This window comes from Tinamus guttatus, unplaced genomic scaffold (assembly GCF_059628265.1).
Source record: "Tinamus guttatus ecotype Peru unplaced genomic scaffold, ASM5962826v1 Tinamus_guttatus_pri_ptg000314l, whole genome shotgun sequence".
Taxonomy (NCBI): Eukaryota; Metazoa; Chordata; class Aves; order Tinamiformes; family Tinamidae; genus Tinamus; species Tinamus guttatus.
Genome location: NW_028288848.1, coordinates 9,106,059 through 9,131,294, shown reverse-complemented (window position 1 = coordinate 9,131,294; position 25,236 = coordinate 9,106,059). Strand labels below are relative to the sequence as shown.

Genomic DNA, 25,236 nt, shown 5'->3' with positions numbered 1-25,236 from the left:
GCCGCTCGCCCTCCCCCGCGGGCGCCCCGCCGCGCCGCTCGGCCCGGCCCGCGCCCGGCAGACACCGAGGCAGCGCCCGGCGCGGCCCCGCTCCGCCTCTGCCCCGCGCTTCCGGCAGGGCGCGCCGGGAGCCGGGCCGGGCCCGCCGCCGCCGCCATGGTGCCGAGCCAGCTGCTGCTCTCCGCGGCGGTGAGTGGCGCTGGGCCGCGGAGGCGGGAGCGGGGCGGGCGGCCGGGCCGGCGCTGCGGCAGGGCCTGTGCCGGCCTCCCCCGCCGCCGCACCCGGCCGCAAACGGCGGGCGAGGCCGCGAGCGGGGGCCGCCGCCATGGCCGGGCCGTGGCGGGAGCCCTGTGGTGCCTGGAGAGTGCGGGCCGGGCTTTGCCGTGGTCATTTGTCTTCCTTCTAGATCTCTAATAAAACTCGGCAGAAGGGTGTGTGTGTTGGGGGAGGGAGGCATTTTGTGGGTACCTTTCTTTCCTCATTCCTTTTACTGTTTATAGCTTGAATTCGTAAATCCTTTTAGAAGGAGCAGCAGGTTTAAAACTACTTCAACTTAACTGAAAAGTTTTGTTCCCAGGTGGTGGGTTAAAAACTGCAGGTGAGGCCGGTGTGGGCAGGGTGTCACTGCACCGCTCTGGCCTTTCCTCCTGGAGTGCTCCCGGAGGCCCAGGCTTTGCAGTTGCCTGTCCTTCAATGCGGCTGAATATTATATGTGTTTTGCTTAGTTTTTTTTGTTTGTTTGTTTGTTTGTTAAGGAGAGGGAGAAATCAGCCTTGAGTGAGTAAACCTAACAACACATGTCTATTTACACTGGCCTTCCAAACCGGAAAGCTACATTAACAGGTGGATGAGATTCTTTGACAGATAAGGAGTTCTTTTTTATGTCTTACCTATAAGTGAGCTCCATTTGGTATTGTTGTAAGACTTGAGTTCATTCACTGCCCACAAGTGCCTTCCAACAGTTTTGCATTTGCTCCTGTAACATCAAGTGCAGGACTTGTCTGTTCTGTTGTTATGTTGTAGGAGCAGTGGTCTAAAGCATCAGCACCTCTCCATTTTTTTTCCATCCTGAATGTGCCTTTGGGCTGTAGATGTGGAAGAGTGCCAGAAGCTGTGGGGATTCTCCCATCAGAACCGCCTCTGAGGACCTCTCAGCGTTTAGCCATTCCTGCTCTCACATTTGCAGTCACAGATTTTCCAAAGGTGGTCACCAGCTTCTGAGGGCCTCTTGCAGGACGTAACTGTGAAGCTGCGTTACTTTCACCGTTATTTTTATTTTGATTTTTTTTTTAACCTGGAAAACAGTACCAGTTTGGAGCTGGTTACAGAGTATATCTCCTTTCCTGAGGCTGATCGTCTGTGGGCAACCACTCTAGAAGCACCTTTCTCCCCTTTTATTCTGTATTTTCTCTGCCTATTATTTTTTTCTGTCTTGTGTTGACTTTCATACACTTTGTGTCAGTGAGAATTTTCCCTTCTTTCCTTCAGTGTTAAGCAAGCAATCAGTGTTCAACTTGGAAGAATTATTTTTGCTATTTAAAATATTTCCTGGATTGCTATGATATTCTTTGATTTAGAAGCTGAACCTAAAAATGCTTGCTTCGCATATATTTAATCAACCTCATAATATACTCAGGTTTTTATAGAGATCACATAAGATTTATTAACAAAAATAGTGACAGACTTGCTGTTAGACCATGAAACCAGCTTCACATGGGGACTGTGTAGGGGGGACATAGGCACCACCACTGCTGCTCTTTTGTCAGGGCATGAGGCCCACTTACACTGCAGACATCTGCAGTACTCCTTTTGACTGTTTAGATTTTTTAATGAGTCTTCTGAAAAATAGAAAGGCTAATTAGATATTTTGTTCAAGTGTATACTTCTATGAGAGCTGTGTCAATTTGTTGTCTGTCTTCAGGAAAGTTCAAGTAAAGAAAATGGTATTACTAAAGCAAGAAAAAAATAAATATGATACAATTAAAAATATATTTTTTAATTGAGGGACCTCATCAAAATTGTTCCTATCAGATGCTTCCTTTTTTCAACTACTGCGGTAAACTGCTGTATAGTTGTTTTTTGTCTCTCATAGTGTCCTAGACTCTGAAATTAAGTGTTTTGATGTACCCTGTTCAATACTTAATCTTGGAAGTAACCCAAAAGTTAGTGCTTTCTTTTAATGCTACTCTTTTTGTTGCTGTATTATAGTAGCAAGCAAATGCCGAACAAAGTCACAACACAGAAGTTGCAAGTTGGTGGAAGGGCTTCGATTAAGTTATTTCTCCTATAGATCTACTGGAAACCTCTTTTTCACTTTCAGGAGAAAGTTGGCAGTTTTTTGTTTCTGTTTTTCTGTTTTTCTGTTTTTTTTTTTTTTTCCCCCGAGGAGGAATATGATTATGTGAAATGTAGCCATCAACAAAACTGAATCAAATACATAAACTGGCTTTCTAATCAATTTTCTTTTCTTGCCCATAGCAGGAGATACCAAGATATGTGCCAAACCTTTCCACATGTAGATACGTAATAACCATCTTTCTTTTTAGCTCTAATTATGTTTGAGTTATGTAAATGATTTTTTGGTGTCAGTGTCAGGCGAAGCAGTTCCCAGCTCTAGTTGTTCTGTCCCTGTGCTACCCCTCCAGTTGGCTGACATAGCTGGGTATGGGACTCTGGGTGAACTGTATCAGGGAACTTGTCTGGGTTAAACTGGGTCATTTGTAACCTGGGTCGCTTCTTTGGTCTGTTCTGCCTATAGTTTCTCAGCCTTTTGCAGCTGAGCAACTGAAAGGATGGTGCAAAAATAGGAGAAAGAGGAAATTGGTCTACTTTTCCACTACTTCTGAAAGAATTGGACATGTAGCTATGCCCTGGAAAACAGAGGTGATGGATCATCATCTTGATGCTTGATAATTTGGTAACATTGAGCTACGCATTTTTTGGTTTGTGTTTTTGTTTTTATATCCATTAGGTTGACATTGTAGTCCCAAAGCACGTGGAATAAAATATTTTATTTCTTGGTATGAATGTTCTTTGCAAAAATAGTGCTGATTAAACCTTATATTCTTTTTTTTTTCCCCAGAAATCTTGTTGTTTTTCATTTTGATGATCATGTCAACCTGATTGCCAGATCTTGCTAATGTAAGATCTAGTGAGTTAGAATGCTGTACCACAGCCCGCTAAACATTTTTTCTCAGCTTTTTTTAACATAGGCACATCACTTGCTGTCTTCTAGACCCCTGAAGGAACAGCTCCTAGGGGAAAATACTCACCTTTTTTCCTGTGTAAGGGTGATTGCTTGAAAAGAAAGGCCAAAGACTTTATCTATCTTTCAGTTATCTGCATTTACATGAAGATTAAATATGGAAATATCTGTATATATATTATTTATAAGGCTTTTTTTTTGACAAAGTCTATGAAAAACCACTATTCCTTTGACATGCGGTGTTTGGAAAATAACTCAGCATTGTTCATTGCATCTTGTTTGGACATTTGAAAGTATTTGCTCTTGCTCTTGCTTGTGGAGGATGCACAATACTGATTTCCGGTTAAGTTTTGTCTATATTACTTTAGCAGATGTATTGATTGCATTATCTGTTATTGTTTTCAGGTAAAAGGCCGTGGAGACTATGATTCTGATTTTAGTGATGAGGAAAGTGGAGAAAAATCTGTGCAGAAGACTAGAAGGTAATGTGACACAGAGTTTACACTTCAGGTTATGTATTCCATGCAAAGGGCCTCTAGTATAGAAGACTATGCTGAGTATGTTAACTGATGTTGAAAATGTTTATGAAAAATGAACCTGTTTGCTTCCTGCATCTCCTTATATCATGTTTGCTACAGCATATCTCCAAGGGACAGCTGAGTAGCATCAGTTGTGCTGTGTGCATCTGCTGTGTGTATGCCTTTTAGTTCACACAGCAGACCGCTTCATTTTTCCAAGCATGTACATCAACTGCTGGGGTTTGTCTGCTCTGTTCACTTTACTCGAATGTGTCAGGATGTGTGGAACTGCTAACAGGAAGCAAAGGAAAAAGGGGCCAAGTGACAGCAGGCTTTGTAGACATAAAACACCTGCCTGAAGAAAAAGAAGAACTGATATTGCATGTTTATTATTTAATTTATGAAGAAATCTGGAAATTCTACTGGGGAAGTTGTACCCCTTCATTGGAATTTAACTGCACATTTCTTATTTGAAACTCTTATTTCAATGTTTTGCACAATTAATGGCCTTTTTTTTTTTTTTGTAATCTGACCAAATTCTGTTGTTAGTATTTTTTAAAGTGTGTATTTTTGTGTACCTTTACTACTTTATGCACGATACCAATCTAGATGGTACAAATCTGTTTTTTCCTACCTTTTTCTATGTCTTTCTTGCTCTGTTATTGGACTTTATTCAAGAAGGCTTTCTGGAAACTTGCCTAGGACACTTGCATACTTCAGTCAGTAGTGGAATTGAAAGAATGGGTTTTGTACTGTCTGGATGCATTCTGGGGCAAAATCTTCAAATTTGTAATCGCCGGGATAATAGAAGGCATTGTAGTAGTCTTCAGTAGTCTTCAGTTCTCTGCATGTTACTGTTTTACAGCATCTCCTTTGGGGATTTTTGTTTCTACTGATCCTTTTGAGCATACTTTATGCTTAGTTTCTAGTGTCCCATATTCCATAGATTGAAATATAAATTCCCTGTCTTGCTTTATACTGGTTTCTGACTTCTTATCTTTCTGTCAGCTAGTAATTATGGAAAACTCTTCTTCACCTCTTACAATGACTGAAACTAAGTATGCCTCTGGCTAGTTAAGGTGCCTCACTTTGTATTTAACTTTTCATTAATATGTCAAATTCTGGAAGTATTTTTAGCTGCTAAATGACAAATACTGTTCACAAGACACTATTTAAATCAGTATTAAATTAGCAGTTCTTGTGACTGCACAAAGAAAAGTGACTTTGGTTAATGAGATGTCAAGAAATTTTTATCATGAAAGGATGGGATATGACTATTAACAATCTCTCTTTTTCTATGTCCTTCCTTTTTTTGACTTGGCTGTCCTTCCTTTTTTTGACTTGGCTAGGCAGGCAACCTAGACTTGCAGGTGGCTCTAAAGGTAGAGTGAAGTTGAAGAAAATGTTTAGTGTGGTTCTTGAATAATAATGTTTATAAAAATCAAGAGGTGCTACTGTAAGTTTTTTTTGTTTGTTCTCGTTGTTTTTTTCCCTAAATGTTGACTGTAAGCAAGTGCCTTTCTGGAGTTGTCCTGCAAATGAAGTAAAATTGAACCTGATGATTCTGAGTTTTTTTTTTTTTTTTTTTTTTTTGAATTCACGTAACAAGTAACGTATAAGTTACTGCTGTTCAAGTTATGCAAGCCTTGGCATACGGAAGTTGTACTGCTTAGGAAAAGTTCTCAACTAACTTATTTCTCCCTGTTCTTCTGCCTATGTTCAGTGTAAAAGATGACCTTCTGATAAAGCCATTCCAAAAACCAAGACAAAGCCATGTTGCTCACAGTCAAGTCGCAGCTCAAGAATGGGATAGGTATGTTTTATTACTGTTCTTGTGAGAGTTTTTACCATGCTGTGAAGTCATCTTTTGTTCAAACATATTTGTCATTAACAGGGAAGAGGCAAGAAAAAGAAGATTTCACTTGATATCTATGGATGCTGTATCCTTCTATTTAATTTTCTTCAAGTTTGAGATTGGAAACAGTTTTTCCACTTTGATGTGATATTTCTGTAAAGGAAAGTATTTCAGATTTCTCAGTTATAACAGAAATTTGTAGTGTGGCATCAAATACTGAGAAGATATTTCTTCAAAATAACTTGTTACTCCTGAGATCTACCTAGAGGAGGCATTTCCAGACTCCTCTCTTTGCTCAGTTATCTTGTTCTGGACTAAGTCATTATACAGTCCATTTGCTTAGACTGGCACAAAGAGTGCCAACCTTTGAGTGCTTTTCATTTGAGTGTTCATAAATTGTAATGCTGTATAAGGCTGTTATCTTTGGATAAATAAATTTGCACTTGAAATACAGAAACACATTAATCAATTCAAAAGACTATTTAAAACAGTATTATCTCCAATATCTTCTACAAATGCTTTAGTGTAAGCCTCTGTTGTATCATGTTTAGTTGTGTTTTAGTTCTTCCTTTTTGAACCTCTTAATCGTACTTCATGCATCATTGTAGCTATTTTTATAACTACTGCTTCATTTAGTTTACAAAATTTATCTTTTTATTTAGTTTTCACCTACAACGTGTTTTAACTGAGTCTATGCAAAGTATTGCCAGTTCCTTGTTTGTTTAAACAGCTGTTCTTCAGCTGTAAAAGTTACTAAAGAGGAAAGAAAATAATAAATTAAATATGGAAAGAATTACTTTAACTGGAAATTCAGAAAATAACTCCTTCAAACCAGCATTTGAATTTGTTCAGCAGCTACATATGCCTTCTTGTGCCTGTAAAAGGGATGTGTCTTAATCAGTCCCACTGAGATTGTAGACTATCATTAGCCATTGAAAAGCGTGTATATTCTGGAGTGACTAGAAAACTCATTGTATAGAGTCTTTTTTATGAGCTTCTCCTAATGTTTTTGAGTGGTTCCTCTTTAAGACCTTTATAGTTATGGCGTTTAATAATTCTAATGGAAATACAAAATAGTATGCTGCATGCAGTGTGTTTAATTGTGCCAACTCTACCTCCTGGGCGTGCTTCACAATTGTCCATTCTGTTTCTTCTATTTATAGTGGAAAAAAAAAGAGAAAATACATACTGAGGTTAAATTAAAATTTTCTTTGAAAAATGCTTTCTCAATAAAATTATTATAATTCATGTCAAAATAGTAGGCTGATGCAAATTACCCTTTTTCACACTGACATTATAGTTGGCTGGTTATGTCCTAGGAGATAACGCGTTTCCTGATTTGTTGTTTCAAAAACACCATAAGTTAATTAAAATGCTTGAAAATAATCATATATATGTTATTTTAAATGTTTTAAAATGATTGCCTATATGTTTTTTCTATATGTGAGGTTGTTTATTTTTCAACAAGATAGTTAAATATGTTTGACCCTATTATGGTAAAAAATATGTTTGGAATCATGTCTCTAAGGCCCAAGTGTTCTTAGAAAAGTGATTCCTGTGATTTTCAGATCTAGAATCAAACTAAAGCAGATAACTTTTATTTTTATGTTAATGCTAAAGAGTAATAAATTATTTGATTTTGGTAGCCTATTTTATAATACAAAAGTATAAACCTATTTGAAACCTAAACGTAAGCACTAAGAAGTGCTATTCTAAATTACAGCAGAAGAATTGAACCCAGCTTCCATGTTTATGCTTAGAGAGCTTCTTTAAAAATATGGGACTGTAAGTGTCTTGCAGGTGAACAAGGCTTTAAAGATTAAATTGCCTTGAATTCTTGTATTTTGAATGCTTCCTTTATAAGAGATTATAAAGTGAAAATTTTTGATTAATTAATTTCTTTTTGGAAACTACCGAATAGTTTTGAGGAAAAAAGGTATTTATTTTAATTTATTTTTATAGTTATAAGTGTTTTTTATTGTTCTCATAGTTTTAAACTTTTGGAAAAATAAGCACTGAAATGGAATCCTTAATTACTTGATTCAGTATGAAAGACATAAAAAGTTTGTGAGTGACTACATTTTGTACTACGGTGGCAAAATGGAAGATTTCCGGCGTTCCACGTAAGGACTATTAGGAAGTTTCCCTTCACTGCCCCCATACTTTCCTGTTACTTAAAGCCGTTAAATACATGCTGTAATTTAAGTGTTTTTTTTTTTTTTTTTTTTTTTTTTTGGGAGTGTATGTATAAAGCAGTATATGCTTTTGGTCACAAGGGGTAATTATCCAAAGTAGAATTGTTAACAGTCATGTTTCATTTTGCACCATCATTTTTATATAACAACTTTCCATGAGCTGAGTATTTCTTGTTTTGTTATGTAAGAGGAAAGATGACAGGTGAACATTAATTTTTATGAAGGTACATTGAGAAATTTCTGGCAGTACCTTGAAAATATCAGTCTGGAATAATTATGAAATGTGCAAAATAACTCTCCTTTGTCCAGAATAACAATCTTCTTCAGAACTCTACATAGCTGCCTGCTAATGAAACTGTTTCCTTAAAAAGTATTTTCAGACAGGATCAAGTCAGTCACAGTTTCAAGGCTGAAACTTTACTGTGATTTTTTTTTTTTTTTTCTTTTTGGAAAAGGTATGCCAAGCTGCAATATATTTTTGAATAATTTTTATTCAATAGCAGTATATTTTGTTAGGCAACAAGCTGGCGATAGCAAATATGAAATAGAGATGTTTGCCAGATTATTGTGTGACTGACTTTTCATTTTAATGTTGTATTGTGCTAAAAAAAGTGCCCTTTTATAGTGCAAATGACAAGACGGATCTTGATGTTATAAGAGAAAACCATAGATTCCTGTGGAGAGAAGATGATGAAGTAGACATGAACTGGTAACTAGAACTTTTTTAAGATGCTATTTTTAGATCACTTTGTACTAAATTTGTGGTGTCCTTATTAAGAATTACTATGCATACTTGGTGTTTGTTCTTTGATCTTTCATACATTTAGAAACGAAAGACCTTTAGTAGGTAGAGTAATACCACTCTGTAATAAATTCAGTTGGTGACAGAAAGAGCTAACAAATATTTGTGCATTCTCCGAGAGTCAATCAATTGTTCCGAAAACTGTGAAGAAATGAAAAAAGTGTGGTTAATTTTGTGGTGTAGGTATACTTCTGAACTGTTTTTCATTTCTGTGGTCATTGCACCTTAGCTCACTGAGTGCATTTCAGTTGCATTTCTAGCTCTGCAACCTGTGTTGCTCAGATGGAATGTGTCCTTGTCTTGCTAATGCCATTGCAATGTAAAAAGAATTGTGTTATGTATTTAATAAAAATAATGCCTTTTGTTACAGGGAGAAGAGGCTTGCAAAGAAGTATTATGATAAATTATTCAAAGAATACTGTATAGCAGATCTTAGGAGATACAAAGAGAATAAGGTACATACAATATTGACAATTACCTTGGTTTTAAAGTATGTGCTGTTTGAGCAGACATCTGCTTTAAAAATGCCTTCCTATGACAGTGTGTTTTGAAGTCAGACTGTTAGTAGGCCATTTGCTAGTAAGAGAGTTGTGAGAAACTGTAAAGTTATTTAATAAGCAGTAGTAGGTTTGAATCCAAGCATTGTCACAGGCCCAAAATGTACTTGCGTGGGAATACAAACATTTCTGTCTTGTGATATTTTATGAAGAGATATATTGTATATAAGAATGGCAGAGAGGGCTAGAGGGATTCGCCTACAGGGAAGCACTAGATGAAGCCTAAGAAGCTGGTAATGCTGTTGTTTTCAAAACAAAAAGTCTAAAAAAAGTTTGCTATTTGATTGCTGGCTAAAAAAAAAAAAATGGAAATGCATGCTTAAAAGCAGTGTCCCGTGCTGGTTTTTCTCTTTTGTTTATGGAAATAAGATTTGTACATTCGTTTTAGGTAAGTAGAATTTATCGGAAAAACAGCCTAATTCCACCAGAAATTTTTCATCTTAACTGAAACAGTTTCGGTTTTTCTTTCTGACTTTTTGACAAGCTAACCTCTTAGTCAAAATGACTAGATTAATTTTGTATTATGATTTTTTGTAAAGAATATTGTTGAACACAAACATTGATTAGTGTTTTGTAACTACATAGTAACAAACAGGCCTGCAAACAGTGTCTTTATAATGTGCTTTGAGATTCTTTGTAGTGTTGAAAATGGTATTCACTGCTAAGTATTTGCAAGGACTGGGCTGAAACTCTAATATTGAGTTGAAAAGATGTCATCCTTCTAAAGAAAATTAAGAAGTAAAAAGCTGAATATGTATTCTCCTCCCTCATCCCCTCTCTGCCTCAAAAATAACTGAGTTTCCCTTGAGTTTTATTAAATATTTTGTTTCTTTTGTTACTGTACCAAGTTTCCATATATTTGCTATCTCTGGTGGGAAACTTCTGTCCCAGTTTTCTCTTTTTTCCTTTATTGTGTGAACAGTATTTCCCTTGCAGACTCAAATGCGACTGCCCCAGCTTTGTGAGGTCACACTGAATTTCTATTTGTACTAGTAAGAATTAGTCTTGTTAACTCATTTTTTTAAAATTTCAGTTTCAGCAGAACTCTGATACATTGTATTCAATTTATTTTCTTACATTAGGCCGTGCTTTCTGTCCTCATAGGTAGTATGACCATGTAAGAGTGTTTTCTCCAGGTCTTCCTCAATACTGACACAGAGAGATGGAAGTCAGAAATGGGCTGTTAATCAGTTTCCATTCACACCAATGGGATGCAGCATGTGATTTCAGGTTGATTCTGCCTTGATTCTTTCTCTGTATTTCCAGAAAGTGTAAATAGGATATCTGTAGCCTGACATGCCTTCTATTTTGGAGTGCTGATGTTATGAGAGGAGCAGGTTTCTCAGCCTTTTATGTTATGGTCTATCATGCTCTATATCCTCTTAGGTGTATGTCTAAATAAAGTTGGAGTTTTGTTTTTGTTTTTATGTTGCCTACATTAAGATTTGCACATGCATATTCACTGTCTTTTCAGAACTTGTAGTTATTTTGAGATGGGCTAAAATTCTTTAGCCAGCTAATTCTTCTGCAGACCCCTGCACAGAAATTGCAACTGTAATCTCATTTGTAACTTTTCTTCTGAGAACACAGTTTTCCTCATCATGGAATAGTAGTATCATTTTCACGGTAGGGACCTTCTCAAGGTCATCTTTCTCTTTGAGCTTTTTCAAAGATCAAAGCTCAAAAGAAAACATAAACCTGCTGCATGTGGCTCTGTAAAGTCGATGATAGCCTTAAAATGACACACCTGCAATCCTAACACAAGTTCATAAGCAAAAGATTATTTTTCATGAAGTCATGAAGATTTTTGCCATTCCTGACAAACTGGGCCTTTCCTTCAGACCATGAAGGTGCACTGAGTAAAGAAACGTCCCTGACAGAGGGATGGCTGAACACCCAGGTCTTTGGTTAGTTTGACTTTTCTTAAATGGTTCCACTGTCACAGTTAGGCTTCATGGACAAGGATCCTTGCAGATAGAAGGTTAGGTGTTTTCTTCTTTGCATAGGTAGAGCATGTAATCTTTATTTCTCTTATGTAGCAGTGCCAAGGAGGTCCTCTAATATGAGGCTAATTGTCCCTATAGACATGGGAAGTGTCAACAGTGAGAGACACTGTAGTGTCTATAGTGTCCTATAGCTCTTTCCTGCCATTCCTCTGTTGTTCCTTGCATTTTCCCTAAACAAGAGTTCTTTTAGCTAAAGGTTCTATTTGAACCTTTGTGTATCTGCTTGCAAGCTCTGAGACTGATAAATGACCACACAGTTTAATTTTACTGTGCATTTTGCTTTATAGTAAAGGACTCTTTAGGATCTTGTTGAGATCAAAGATGATGAGACAGACAGTTTTCTTTTGCAGATTTTGCTTCTGATTTTCTTTATTTTGCTGGCTGACTTCAGAAACCTGCAGTCATCGTTAATTTTCCTATGTATTTTCAGCTGCAGTTCCTAGTATTGCAGCTTGCTTAGAGGATTTCTTTTTTGGCTTTTTCTTAGTCTTTGTCACTCTTTGTCACTTTTCACTGGAATGTTTGGATGAATGATTTTCAAAAGGGAATTGCACGCAAGGACAGCTTTTGTCCAACTTGTAAATGGGTCTTGTTGTAAAGAACACCACAGGTGGTCTGGCTCCCTCTTTTCTGTTGCTTTTTCTCTGGATTTCCAGACTTGCTGTACTTAGGCAATATGGCAAGTGAAAAATGGATGGTGATATTATATTACTGCTGTGTATCCAAAGGATAATAATGTGCAGCTCAGTGAGAGAGACTAGTTGAGCTTCCATGCTTCAGCTGAACTGCTAGGAAGAGGTGAGTTAAACTTGTGCAGTTTAATTACTGCACAAATCACTTGGAACATGACGTTATGAAGTAATAAAATACATCCAGAAACTGTTAGCAGAAATTTCTACAGCAGCTTTGCAAGCCCATACCATTCTAAATTTAAAAGGTACAAAGTAGAGTTCAAATCAAAGCTTGTATTCCTGTTTTTCTGTTTTGTTTTGAAGGAGACTTAGTGAAGTCAGTGAGATCTGCATGTCCCCGATGACACAATTTTTATTCAATTGCTAAGCATGATGAATCTTCTTGGTGATCTTTTTATGATGCAAGTAGACCCACGACAGAGTTGTAATTGTAATTGGACTGCCTTGCTACTATTTAGAATTGGGAAATGTACTTCAAACCTGGGTTAAATAATTGTGGAGGATTGTTAAATTTGGGGAGGGTTATTTACAAAAACAGCCTGAAAAAAAATGTGAAATCTGGATTTCTGTATGAATCTTACTTTTATGAGTATATTTTACGTTCTGTTTCCAGTGAGCTGTTAAGCACAGCTCTTGTTTTTTACAATTGTTTAAATTTTTCTTTGACATGAGTGGTTAAAATGGTACTTTTTTATACCACACTACAGATTGTAGAATAGGCTAAGCACAAGCTGTTCCTGCTTTAGCAATTTGTGTATAGCGTGCTATAGAACATGATCTCTCAAAATTTTTTTAACCATTTAAGCCCACGAGTACAAAAACATAGTGTATATTACATCTCCAATTCTAAAATTGGTATCAAAAGGCAAATATTACTGGTTACTGATGCTCAGATTTTTAATTTTCTTAGACATCTTCTAGGTGATATTTTGATTTGGGGAAACGCAGGGCAGAGAAAACTTTTGGCCACTGACCTCTTCTTGCTTGGTTTTTGAATTGTAGTTTTTAAGGTGCAGAGAATTTACTTGAGTTTATGGCATATTTTTAAGAGACTAAGCTTTTGGTCCCCGATTTTTCCCTATGTTCTTTAAACTGCCTACTGTTTTTTCTCATACTGTTGCCTTTCAGATACCGAATTATTATGGTTTATTACAAAAATCAACAACAGTAAAGATGATACATAGCAACAGATACCTGTGCTTCTATGGAATACTTAAAATTAGATTAAGAACAATTCAGATAAATCCTATACATTATAGAATTTACGATGCCAAGCCTATAAAACACACTTTTGTGTAAGTTCAGTCTTTAGATGCCCAAGTAGAAACTTCATTATCCAAGTGATGTGCTTCTATGAACTCAGAACCCTTTCTTTTCCTTCTTTTGACATGAAATTTTGGATTATATGTGCTGTGCTCACAGAGCAACATTCCATTTTATCTTGTTGTCATGCAGTATTTCTGAATTTTAAAGGAAATTACAAGATATCCCTTTAGAACAAATTGCATGCCACTAACTTTTATTCCCTCTTTGTAGTTGCTAATGAAAATTATTCCTCCCAGGCAGTTCTTGCTCCATTCTCTCTTTGATCTTTCCATGAGGCTTCACTTGCCATTTGGGAGGATGAAGAAGACTCTATTGCAGAAAAAAAATAGTAGATGGGTTATCTTTATGTGGAGTTTCTAGGCACTGTAAAGAGAAACACAGCTGAACGGCGGGGAGGGTGTATTTATTTTTAGTCTTTAGGTTATGAAAGGTGGGGCACTGAAATTTGCCTTTAGTTGTTTGCCTTTTCAGTGTTCTAGTGATTTTGTTTTTTCAGCTTGGACAGTTACGAAGAAGGATCTAATGTAGTCGGTCCCTCTGAAGTTGACTCAAGTCTCTCTGCCATCTCTGAAAGCTTTCAGAGTGTTTTTAATTGGGTACTGATCAGTATCTTCTGGAATTTGAATTGCAGGAGTAAATTGGAATCCGTCTGACAGCCAGAATCAGGCATACTTCTAATTAATGAGGAGGAGAATTAAATTTTACTACTTAGAATTGAATAGATGAACATATGTGCAGGACCGTAGTTGACTAAAATTAATCGTTACATTCACATTTGACTATTCACTTTTTTTTTTTTAAATCAGTTTGGATTTAGATGGCGACATGAGGAAGAAGTAGTTTCAGGAAAAGGTAATGATGTCTTTCATTTTATATTACATTTCTCCTTGACTGTTGTGTTTCTCAATGCTTTTTGAAATAATAATTGTTTGATAGTGTTGGGCAATTCTTGATATTGGTAAATGTATCGGACATTGGGCAGTGAAGTGACCTAAGTCTTAGCTCTGGTTTATGCCATGTATCTTCAGTGCATATGATGACGTATGTAAGTAAAAATGAAGGGAGCACATGTTTTGTTTTCATAAGCTCTAATTTGTAGTGAACACTGTGATGCTGTATTTGCTAATGTAGAATTTCATGGATGTGCCTTTTGGCTGCTTCCATTCAGTAGTTCTCCATTACCCTATTATTTTGTTATCTTTCATGTGCCAATACTTTTTCTTTAGAAGATCATTTTCTTAACAGTTTCTCTCATGTTGTTTTGCAAATGTGTTACTTTCTAATCGAAGTTCCATGTGTGATGTCCGTTTCAGGCATTTTTGAAAGCTTCCATGAAAATGCTGACCATGCCTCCTAAACCTGTTTCTAATGCAGTAGCTCATTCTCGCTTTTTCTGCATTCAAATTCTTATAAATCTTTTATTGGAGTCCCATTCCATGGCTAGGGGCATGGACTTTTTCAAGGCAAGAAAGTTATGTGAAAATATTGCTATTGCTGGAAGTGCAGTATTCGTATCCATGTCCTATTTTCAGAAGTCATGAGTGCACATACAAGAAAATTGAATGAAGTGATAGCATGGATCAATATAGTTCTGTAAATAGCTCTCTGTATTATAACATACTGCAAGAACTTAGAAATATAACGCTTATTTTTTTATAATTTTTGATCACATTTCATGGGGAAAAGTGTGAACATTTGTGATTTTTTAAAAAACTATAAATTCTGTGTAAACCACCTAAGATCACATTAATTGCAGTCATATGTTGCTTTCAGCACTAAGAATTATTTTAACAGCTAACTTGAATGTGGTTATGTGCTTTATCCAACACTTCAAAAAGATAACTAAAATGAAATGAGAAATTAATAATTTATGAAGAATTATTAGGGAGGAATTTGAAGCTGTATTATACTTTTACCATGTGCTAGTCCTTATTTAAAAACATGGGAGAAAGTGCAGAATTACCTGCCTTAAGCATGCAATGGAAAGCATTCAAATGGCAAGTGTAAAGCTTGTTTTAGAGCTAGAACCTAGGAGTTGAGAAATTGCGCCATTCACCACTAAGGGGCGCAAGAATTCAGTGTTACCTAGTGTTGTCTTGGGTGTTTTCAAATGTGCTTTGAAGTGGTCGTTTGGGAAAAATGGAGTCCTTAACACTTTTTTAAAATTTTTTTTCAACTATGACTCAGTAACACAAACTGTTTATAATAAACTATAGTAAAGTAACCTTGTTGGGCTATCAGTGTTCGATAATTCATGTTTAAAAAAGGAGAGCATTAACGTAGCGTGTGCCATGTTTAAGTGGTGAAAACAATAGGGGTGAGAACCAGTTGTATTATCCTTTGGGGTATGTTAAGGATGAAAGAGAAGGGATGGGTTGCTGACATTTGGTTGCTTTCTTTTTCATGTCTTTGCTAGGTGACGAGGGAGGAAAAGCGTTCGGTTGAGTGAAAGGAAACTTACCGAATTGCTAATTTTAAATGTCAGATTTTTTTTTATTCCCTTCTTTCTCCAATCCTTTTTCATAAGTGCTCTGAAAGAAGGTCATATTGAAGATCGCTACTATATATTATTACATATAAAGTATGATCCTAATGACTATTAATAGTGTAATATATGTGTCCACCTTCCATAAAGGGTTCCACAAAATGGTTATTTGTAAACTTAAGTTAACACAGAATCCTTATTTTAAAGTTTCTAAATCAGTAAATAGTAGGTATGTGAGTTAGCTGCCTTGAAAATAAATCCATAAAATGGGAAGCTGTAAGCTATTTAAAATACAGTGTGGAATAACAGACTATTGAGAAGAAAAAAAAATCAAATATTTAGAATTATAAGTAATTTAGAAATACGAGCAAGCATATAAGGGGACAGAATTATGGTGATGTGCGCAGTGTAAGCCCTAGTTTACTCAACAGTTCATTGCATGACTTAGCAATCCGAAGATACTCTTCTGACTTCATTCTTGTCCATTCTCACAGGCCAAATGCAAAATATCCCACACAAAAAGCAGAATATCCACAAGTGGTTCTGTATCCTGTAAAGAGCAGCTAATAATAAATAAATCTGCTATGTCAATTTTTTTTCTCTGTGACTCTTTCTTGATTTGTTTTGAAATTTTTTTTTTAGAAGACATGATATTAACAGAGTAGTTAACTACTTGAAAGCCTTATATGGGGATAGATTTCTCTTTATAGTTTTTCTTCTGTATCACTGATAACATTTCATCTTACATAGGGTTACCAAATTTAATGCATATTCATTTGATTTTTTTTTTTATTTGTTCAAGTGTTAGTACTGCAAGTACTTTTTGCATTGCAGAACTGAAGTATCTAAGGACACTGCCAATCCAGTGGTTAGCAGCTTAAACAGAATGTTCTGAGGTTAATCTTTCACAAACAGTCCTGCTTGTGAGCCTATTAATGCAGAGCCGTTCCACCAGCTCTGCATACATACCTGCCCTCTGCAGAGGAAATACATGTTTCTATTAACTGCAATACTGGGGACCCAGCTGTGTAAACAACATACACTATGTGTAAATTATTTTAAATATAATATTGTGTTTAATATAATGGACATCTAGAAGATTCCGAAGCTGCTGCATATTTTCTCATAAAATAGCTTTTTTTTTTCTTCATTTTTAGAATTTTTCCTTTCTTAAAGGAAAAAAAAAGTGCTTCTGAAAGTCACTAGAATGCAAATAGCTTGCCCGGTCATTGAGGTAGACTTGTAATCAGAATATGGACATCTTAGTTTTATATATATATTGTACTTTGAATAGTTTGATCATGTTAAAGATGTATGTCTCAATTGTACTTTCTGATCTATCACCCTCTAATAAAGCAGGTAATCATTCGGGATATAGAAAATACCCATATAACATCAAATGTGATTATTAAGTAGATGTTTTTTCCAAAGTTAAGTATTACTTCTTTTTTTCTGAACATCTTCCATCTCTTAGAATAATGTAAAATAGATTTCAAGTTATGTTCTTTCTTTGACAGTATTCAATACAAGACAAGTACGATTGATTGCTTTTTATAGCTCTTACTAGTTCGTTAATCTGTATTTTTTTTTTTTTAGCTCTGGAGCCTTTTTCTTTGAAAAAAACGGAAATCAAAAACACAAAGACTGAACAAAACCGAAAATTACAACCCCAAACCTATGCATGTTAATCATTGAACCTTCGTTTGCTTTTTTTGACCTCTTTAAAGGTCAGTTTTCCTGTGGAAGTAAGCACTGTGATGAGAAAGAAGGCCTGAAGAGCTGGGAGGTGAATTTTGGTTACGTCGAGCATGGTGAAAAGAGGAATGCCCTTGTGAAATTGAGTAAGTCAGCCCTTCTTATGCTGGCGTTCAAGAATATGTAAACTTAAACAAACATATATGCCTTGCACATTAAAAGGTATAGTGGGGGACTTGCTGATAATGTTGCTAGTATCTGCAGGGGGGAAAATAAGCTGCTGTGTAGGAGATCATTTTGTTACGCTAATCACCGGTGGTATGATGGTTTGGTGAGAATGGCTGCTATCGTTACATGTGACAAAGTTGTTAAAGGTTGAGCATGTCATGTTGTATCATTTTCATGTAAGACAATTAGAATATCTAGTTATAAGCTACTATATAAATAAGCTCATTGTTTTTTAATGGACAATATTGAATTGCATGGTGAATTTCATCACTGCCATTGCCTAACAAGCTTTTAGGAGTTCTTAGGGCTTTCAAACAGACAACTTTTTTTTTTTTTTTTTTTTTTTACTCTTTCAGCTCAATTAGTTTCTTGAGTACTTGCATTTTTTTTCCAAAACTTCTAACTTTAAATTAATTTCTTTTCCATTTTCATTTCTTAAGTAAGCTCTCCTTGTTGATATGTTCATTTAACCATATCACAATGTACATATGTGTTGCATAAAAGGAACTAATGTCATTTTTCCTTTTGTCTGCAAAAAGCCACTCTGTTTGGCAGCATTTGTTGTTTGTAGAAACTCTAAGGGACTCAAGGTCTTCTGTGCAATTGTAAAACAATTCGATCTTTTAACAGACATCCATAAAAATGTGCTATGTGCATGATAAACACTGATAGTTTTTTTATGAAGAATTGCCAGAGATAAACCTGTGATTTTCATCCAAATTTACTAAACTTTAGATTTGTACTGAAGACTTTGATTGTGTTTTTTTTTTTTTTTATCCCTAGCTATGATCATAATGTAAATTGTGTTGGAGGAAAAGTTAATAAAATCTGAAGAAAATGTTGTATCTAGTTTTATAGATTTATTAACGGGTTTTGTTAATTCTGCTTATCAAATACACAATGTCACAACACAAATGTAATGTTCTTGTTCTTTTTCAGGACTGTGTCCAGAATGTTCAAAAAAACTTAACTTCCATCACCGGTAATGCAATATTTTGAAAGTATGGGGACTGAATTATTGATAAGTGCCAGTTATGCTTACCTGAAAAATAAGGAGAGAAAAAAAACAGATGATTAGAAAATTTCTGTCCTGGAGTTCTTATGAAGTCACTGTTTTGATGTACTTCTGTGGCAGATATTTTTGCTCTAAGGAAAGTCCATAAAACTAAAAGAACTATAAAAATCCTTCCCTCAAAGTTTTCTTATCCTGGTTTTAACCCATTGATTATTCTTGTTTTCTGGAAGTATATGCAAAATGCTTTATTTTTCTGTTTTCCCTTTTGCTGTGTTTAAGAGCTGGAAATATTTTTCTTTTCCTCCTCCAACAGTACTATTTTTATCTGTGACTCATGTCGTAGTGCTTTGAAACTTTGAATTTGAGTGTTTGTTCTTGAGAATCACTCATTAATAAGGAAAAGTAAAATAGTGAACTTTGAACCCATAAAATGTATACATTGTTTGATTTACTGGCTCTAATATTACTATCAAACTACTGATACGCAGTTTGTATGGTATTCTGGATCTTGATGCTGTTTTGGCTGCTTGTAGTTGTGTCCTTTGCTGTAGTATCTGAGAAGCCCAGTACAGGGAAAGCTCTCAGATAGAAAGCTACTATTTCTGTTTCTATGTGGTTGTGTTCAAGAACGTTAATTAATCTATTTTTAAAGTTAGTTGTAATTAGATTTAATTAAAGTCCCATGTAAATGTATATTTAGAATTAAGAAGGAGAAAGCAATAATTGAAGTTAGTTTAATTTGGGTTCTTTCTGGAACTCACATTTTAAAGCCACTTTAATTCTGAGTAAGAATGGTAAAACATATTTTCTATTCAGAGTAATACTTCGTTTAAAACAACTTTTCTTGTTTTGGCTTGTTTTGGCCAAACAAGCTGTTTTAAAAAGAAAAAATTAAAAAAAAAAAAAAAAGGTTATTGTTACACAATAAGCCCATATACATAACATCAATAATACCGAAAATAAAATGCATGGGTTGTTGATCTGCGGTAGTTCTTGGGCTTAAGATTCTTGTACCTCAGGTTTTACTAGGTTAGAAAATAGAAAAGAAATAGTATTTACTGCATTTTTGTTATTACATGTGCCCAAAACTTGCTACATAAAAAAAATTAGTTACCTGTCTGTATCAGTATAAAGTGTGCACATAGTGTAGTATTTTTTTGTGTTTAATCTTTGATTGCTAATTCAATGTCACTTTGGCAGGTTTAGCATGTCCTGACCTTTGTCTTCAACTATACAGCTGAAGTGTTTTTACAACACTTTCATTTTTAACTGCATTTTTTAACTAGTAATAATTTTCATAAAGAATGACAACTGTTTGACTGTATTAGATAGCTAAGGTTTACTGTTGATTCAGGAGTACATGTAATAAAGAAGATTAATATTCATTTTTGAAGGAGGAAAGAAATCAAATCAAAGAAGAAAAGAGACACAGCTCTATTAAACTCTGAGGAACCAAAATTTAAGAAGAGAAAGTTATCTTCTTCAAAAAAATCCAAGTCGAAGAAAAAGACCCATAAAGGTAAATTTAAACTTTAAACTTTCAATTTTGAAAATATTCAAAGAAATATGTTGGTTGCTATTTCTACAGTAGTTGTAGATATGGAAATGTATCTGGACTGTGTAACTTTGGTAGTCAAAAGTGGAAATTTTTTTAGTTAGATACAATTTTTAGGTGTTCAATAAGGTAAATTGAAAAGAAAAAGTCATTTTTTTTTACAGGTTACAGAAATTGGAAAGGCTTTTGAAAAATAGAGCATTGGAAGGAAAAGAGGTCTAAGACTTGGGACATTGCATGCCAGAAAGAGTTCTAAAGTATATGATTCATTGAGGCTGTGAGGTTGAAAGCTTTCTGCTAATGCAAGATAACCTTTTTACACCACAGATCTTGGATAAGCTGAGCTCAAACTGATGATCTTTGAACTCATGCAAAAAAAAAAAAAAGCTTTTCCTTCAGTGTTTGCTTTCTTTCTGTAAATTAAAGCGGGGGGAGGGTGTGCGCGTATGTGCATATAGTTTTGTGTAATATATTGTGATGAGTCTATCCTTGTAAACATTTTTAAAATGGGTAAAACCAGGATAGGCTTACTATTTTTTAAATGTTGTTTCTTTGTAGATGAGGTTTCTTCAGAGGATTCAGATAATTCTGATAAAGGTAAAGTGTTTGAATATATTTTGTGTTTTTATGTTTTTGTAATAAGTTGTATCATATTCAGGTATTATTGGTCCTAATTTTATTTGCTGGCAATTTTAATATTGGATAAGATGCCATGAAACCTGTGTGAAAACAAGCAGAGATATGAAGAGTCAACAAATAGTTACTTCTAAATTATTGGAGATAACCTGTTAGGAATTTTCAGAAAGAAATCTTTCAACCTTAGGGAAAGAAGAAAAATAGGAGGATAATAGTATAGAGGAAATAAATAAGGGGCTAGTTTGCTCAGGAAAAAGTATTTGGGTGCAAAAATAGGTGTATTGTTAATAATCGCGTGGGTCAAGATAATGCATGTTTTCTAGTGTATTAGTAACTATTCTGATTCCTTTTGTGGAAAAATACTAATGCATATGCCACCTGCAATATCAATGGGAGAGCATGGGAAAGACACCAGGCCAAATATACCCTATGCTTTAACCAACATCTGTTCCAGTTACTACCTGTATTACCTCAGAGACCTACCGGATGCAAGAGATCGCGTTTTAGCCATTCCTTGGCAATAGTTATTCTTATATTGCAGTAAATCCAGCCGCATTGTCTCTTCTGAGAAAGCAGCCCCGTGCAGTAAGAATGAGGCTCCTCATTCTTACTGCAAAGTATCCACAAGGTCCTGAGTGTTTCTACTGATTGCTTTTCTGTGGAATACCAGTTTTTTTGGAAAGTCCTATTACTTCTCAGCCAGGTGCAGTTTTATGACTGAAAACATATCTACTGTCTTGACAGGAAAGTTCTATAGGAATTTTTTTTTTTCCTTAAGTCAAGGCATATTTCTAATAAAGGGACATTTTTCCTATTTCACTCCCTCGGGATACTTATACTGAACAGTTATTCAGAAAAACATGTTTTTGACAATTTCACTGATACATTTATTTTTTTTAATCAATTGTAATTTAAGTAGAATAATTGATTCATTTAATAGCAATATTTGAATTGTGATCCTGGATTTTTGATTTTAAGTCTTTAATTTTAGGAACAAAGTGCTATGTTACTCATGTTTTAAGCATCAGAGTTTTGTCCTGACTGCTATTATGTTTGGACTAGATATCAGTTTAATGATACCTAGGAGTCATTTTGATGCTCTTTTGAATAACATTTGGCAAATATTTTCATTTCATATAAAGAGTTGGTGTTGAGTCCTGTGGTTACAATTAAATGTTGCTTTTACGAAACAAGCATCTGGATGAAAAGTTTGATAAATTCTTAGGCACTTCATTTTTCAACAGATTCAGATAACAGTGATGTGCAAGATGGCCCTTCAGATGCAGACTTTTGGAAAGGTCCCCTACAAGAGCCAGATGAAAAATCACGGTTAGTTTGGTCTACCAATAAATTTGTATCTAGTAAAAGTTTGAATAATTATGATCATTCAGAATTCCAAAGGTAGAAACTTTTCCTAAATGCTTTGGTGAATATTCTGATATTTAAAATTATGTGTCAAGCAACTAACAGACTGGTGCCAGAATAGGTCAGCTATCTTGGAAGTAAATCCTAACAGTCAACTCCCAGCTTTTGCACAGAAGGGGACATGCGAAGGGTATGGGAACATAGTGAAGAAATCAAAATGGCATATATACTGGGTACATATTGTAACTGGAAATCTGCTAAATCTTTTTATACAAAAATTGTCTCCTAATAGATCAAAACCAGAACATGATTTCACGTATTTTTATTTTTTACAGGGAGGAGGAATTTGATGAATATTTTCAAGACTTGTTTCTCTGAAACTTGAAGTGGACATAGACTGATTTTCTTTTTAGAGCATCAAGATGAGTGCCTGGAAATCCAATCATATTTAGGGACCACAGCCTTTTTTTTTCCTGCCAGTCTACCATTTCTAAAGTCACGCCATTGGACCATCTGCGTGAAGTATCTTTGTAGAAGGATTCAGGCCTAAAACTGTTTCTTGTGGTAGCCTGTGTAGTCATGAAGAGGAAGGATGTAAACAAGAATTTAGATTATTGATAGTGCATCACAGAATTCAGCTCTTTTTTATTTTATCCTAAACCTTGGATTTTGCCTGATTTGTTTAAGGGAAGTTTTCAAAAGGTCTATTATCAGTTTATAGCCATAGACTTTAATATATTAATACTTTTATTTATTAATTTGGAGTTAATAGACTTAAATTTATTAGTCCTGTGGTCTTTAATATTCAGGTATTACTCTGTGTAAGTATTTTCAAGTGCTATTAGGGAAGTTCAGTTTTTATCAAGTGTGTTTTTTGCTTGAATTACGTGTATCTGAAATGTTTTCCCTACTCCTTAGTAACGTTTACTTCATTATGAATTTTTGTTTTAATAAATAAAATACATTGCTTGCTACTGGAGATGTACACGTGGTTGGTTATCTATGGTTTCTGATCTCCTTAACATTGAATGAACGTTAATCCTTCCTTAAAGTGTAATCCTAAATATACAAGTAAAGAATATTTATTGCTTGAGAATCATAGTGGGTTCATTTTCCTATTCAAACTGCAACACAACTTTAAACATTCTTTATTGTATTTTTCCAAAGAAACAGTCTGCACATGAATAGTTACAGAGACCATTTTCTTTGTCAGATGAAAATTACTTTGAATATAAAGGACACACTTGTTTTGAATTAAATGTTCACGTTAGACAATCTGATGAAAGTTAATGCTGTATAAAATGTATTTTTGATAAATATTTTCCCAATGTAGATATCATAATAAATACTTGATGTGGAAAATATAACAGTAGAGGTGGTTGCAATGTATTTATGAACATATTGCATGCACTCACATGAATATCAATAGAGAATTCTATTTACAAGTAATATTAATTACATTTTTAACAGTTTGTACTTACATAATAGTTGACATTACAAGGATGCATTTAGGGTGTCCTTGAGTAACAAATAATGTAGGCTTGTGTGAAGGCTTCTTTAGGTAAGAAGATGGATTTAAAGGTTAATTCTCTGTCGTCTTGCAAGCATGATTGAGAGCCAAATCCAATCTGCAGCAATCTGCTTACATGTATGCAACTTGCCCGAAGGGGTTTTTCCAGAATGTGCTGCTATATTTGTTGCTGCAAGTATTGTACGTTAGGCATGTGTTTTGAATAAATAAGTCCTTGATGGGTCTTCAAAACACAGTTATAAAATGGTACAGGGTACATATTAAATAAAACACTTAATATAGTTTGAATAAAATTACATAATAAAACAACCTTGGAATAGATTTCTTTTGTATCTACATGTAGTACAGAAAATAATTCCTGATACCCAGTTTTATGGCATTGTTAAGTTTACATAAAAGATTTGGCCTATTTGTAAATAAGTATATCAGTGGGAAACATTTTGTGTATTTTTCTTGATTTCTGGTGATAGCTGTACAGTATGTGTGTAGGGCATTCTTAGAAGGGTGTGCAGTAGAGCAGATATGCTTATCTGTGGATGCTAAGAGAGATCCCTTCTGAGGAGAAAAAAAAAAAAAAGTGGTTCTGCTCTTTTGCCTTGACAGCCTCTCCTTTTAGGAGGAGACAGGACTGGATCCACTGAATGCCTAGGTACATGCATAACAGCTGCTTTTTCCTCCTTCAGCTGTAGGAAGAGCCAGATTCATGGGACCCGAGTAGCAGGTAGGGAGTGCTCTGTTGCATTCTTCGAGGACAGAAGGTTTTTGTAGGAAGACTGATATTTCTTACAAAGATCTAAGTAGCACACACTGTTAGAAGGGGAGATATGTGAACTCTGACAAGGCATTCTCCCATTTGATGCTATGCATTGGTTTTCAAATACTGAAAAGTTCTGTCCTTTTATTGAATTTTAAAAGGGTACATGAGCCTTTTGAAATGACATTCAATGTAGAGCCTGATGTAGGTATCAGTCAATTCTTATGTAAATGATGTTGATGGCTTGCCCTTTTATATTTTTAAAAATAAAAGGTAGTCAATTTATGAAGCATGAGCAGAGCCACTTGTGCATGAACAAAGGAAGGGTTTCTCCAAGCTGCAGGTATAATTTACAGATTTATCCTTGGTAGTTTTGGAAAAAGACTGTGTACCTGCTTCTTTAAACATATTAGCCAGGGAATAATTTTTAGCTCTCCTAAACAGAAATAAAGGTTTACCTCTAGAATTGTATCTAGTATTGAATATGAAGGAAAAGGACACAATTCCAGATTATGGAAATACACATAATATAAAAATCTAAATACACAAGTTATGAAATGCACAATTTTTTCATTGAATTATGCATGTTAAGTTTCATTCAGTAATTTCATATAAGATCTATCAAAATTACTTATATTTTTCAAAACAGTGTGCAGATGTTACATATTGTAATAAAAACATTGTGTACAAATTGTGACATGAAATAATATCATGACCTCACAGTTAACTTACTTTGCACCATTAATCATTTTTTCTTCTGTGTTTTGATTTTTCAGTTTTTAATTGTTACTGTTCTTTTTAACTCCATTAAAAATT

The 25,236-nt window shown here is 35.0% G+C and overlaps 1 protein-coding gene across 1 annotated transcript; it reads left to right on the top strand.

Moving 5' to 3' along the window:
- The first annotated feature begins 61 nt into the window (after positions 1 to 61).
- LOC104564740 (protein FRA10AC1 homolog) lies at positions 62 to 22,610 on the top strand. The gene is made up of 14 exons (XM_088528782.1): positions 62 to 189; positions 3,611 to 3,687; positions 5,447 to 5,536; positions 5,618 to 5,663; positions 7,625 to 7,701; positions 8,399 to 8,482; positions 8,946 to 9,030; positions 13,963 to 14,008; positions 17,369 to 17,482; positions 18,504 to 18,546; positions 19,974 to 20,098; positions 20,693 to 20,731; positions 22,015 to 22,099; positions 22,471 to 22,610. Exons 1-14 carry the CDS (start codon positions 157 to 159, stop codon positions 22,511 to 22,513), a joined length of 987 nt encoding a protein of 328 aa, XP_088384908.1. The 5' UTR covers positions 62 to 156; the 3' UTR covers positions 22,514 to 22,610.
- Positions 22,611 to 25,236: the final 2,626 nt, after the last annotated feature.

Excerpts from the sequence above, each read along its gene's own strand:
- LOC104564740 (XM_088528782.1), top strand. The coding sequence starts at position 157 with ATGGTGCCGAGCCAGCTGCTGCTCTCCGCGGCG. Across the intron at positions 9,031-13,962 it reads GGAGATACAAAGAGAATAAG|TTTGGATTTAGATGGCGACA; the intron begins GTACATACAATA and ends TTTTTAAATCAG. Across the intron at positions 20,099-20,692 it reads GAAGAAAAAGACCCATAAAG|ATGAGGTTTCTTCAGAGGAT; the intron begins GTAAATTTAAAC and ends GTTTCTTTGTAG.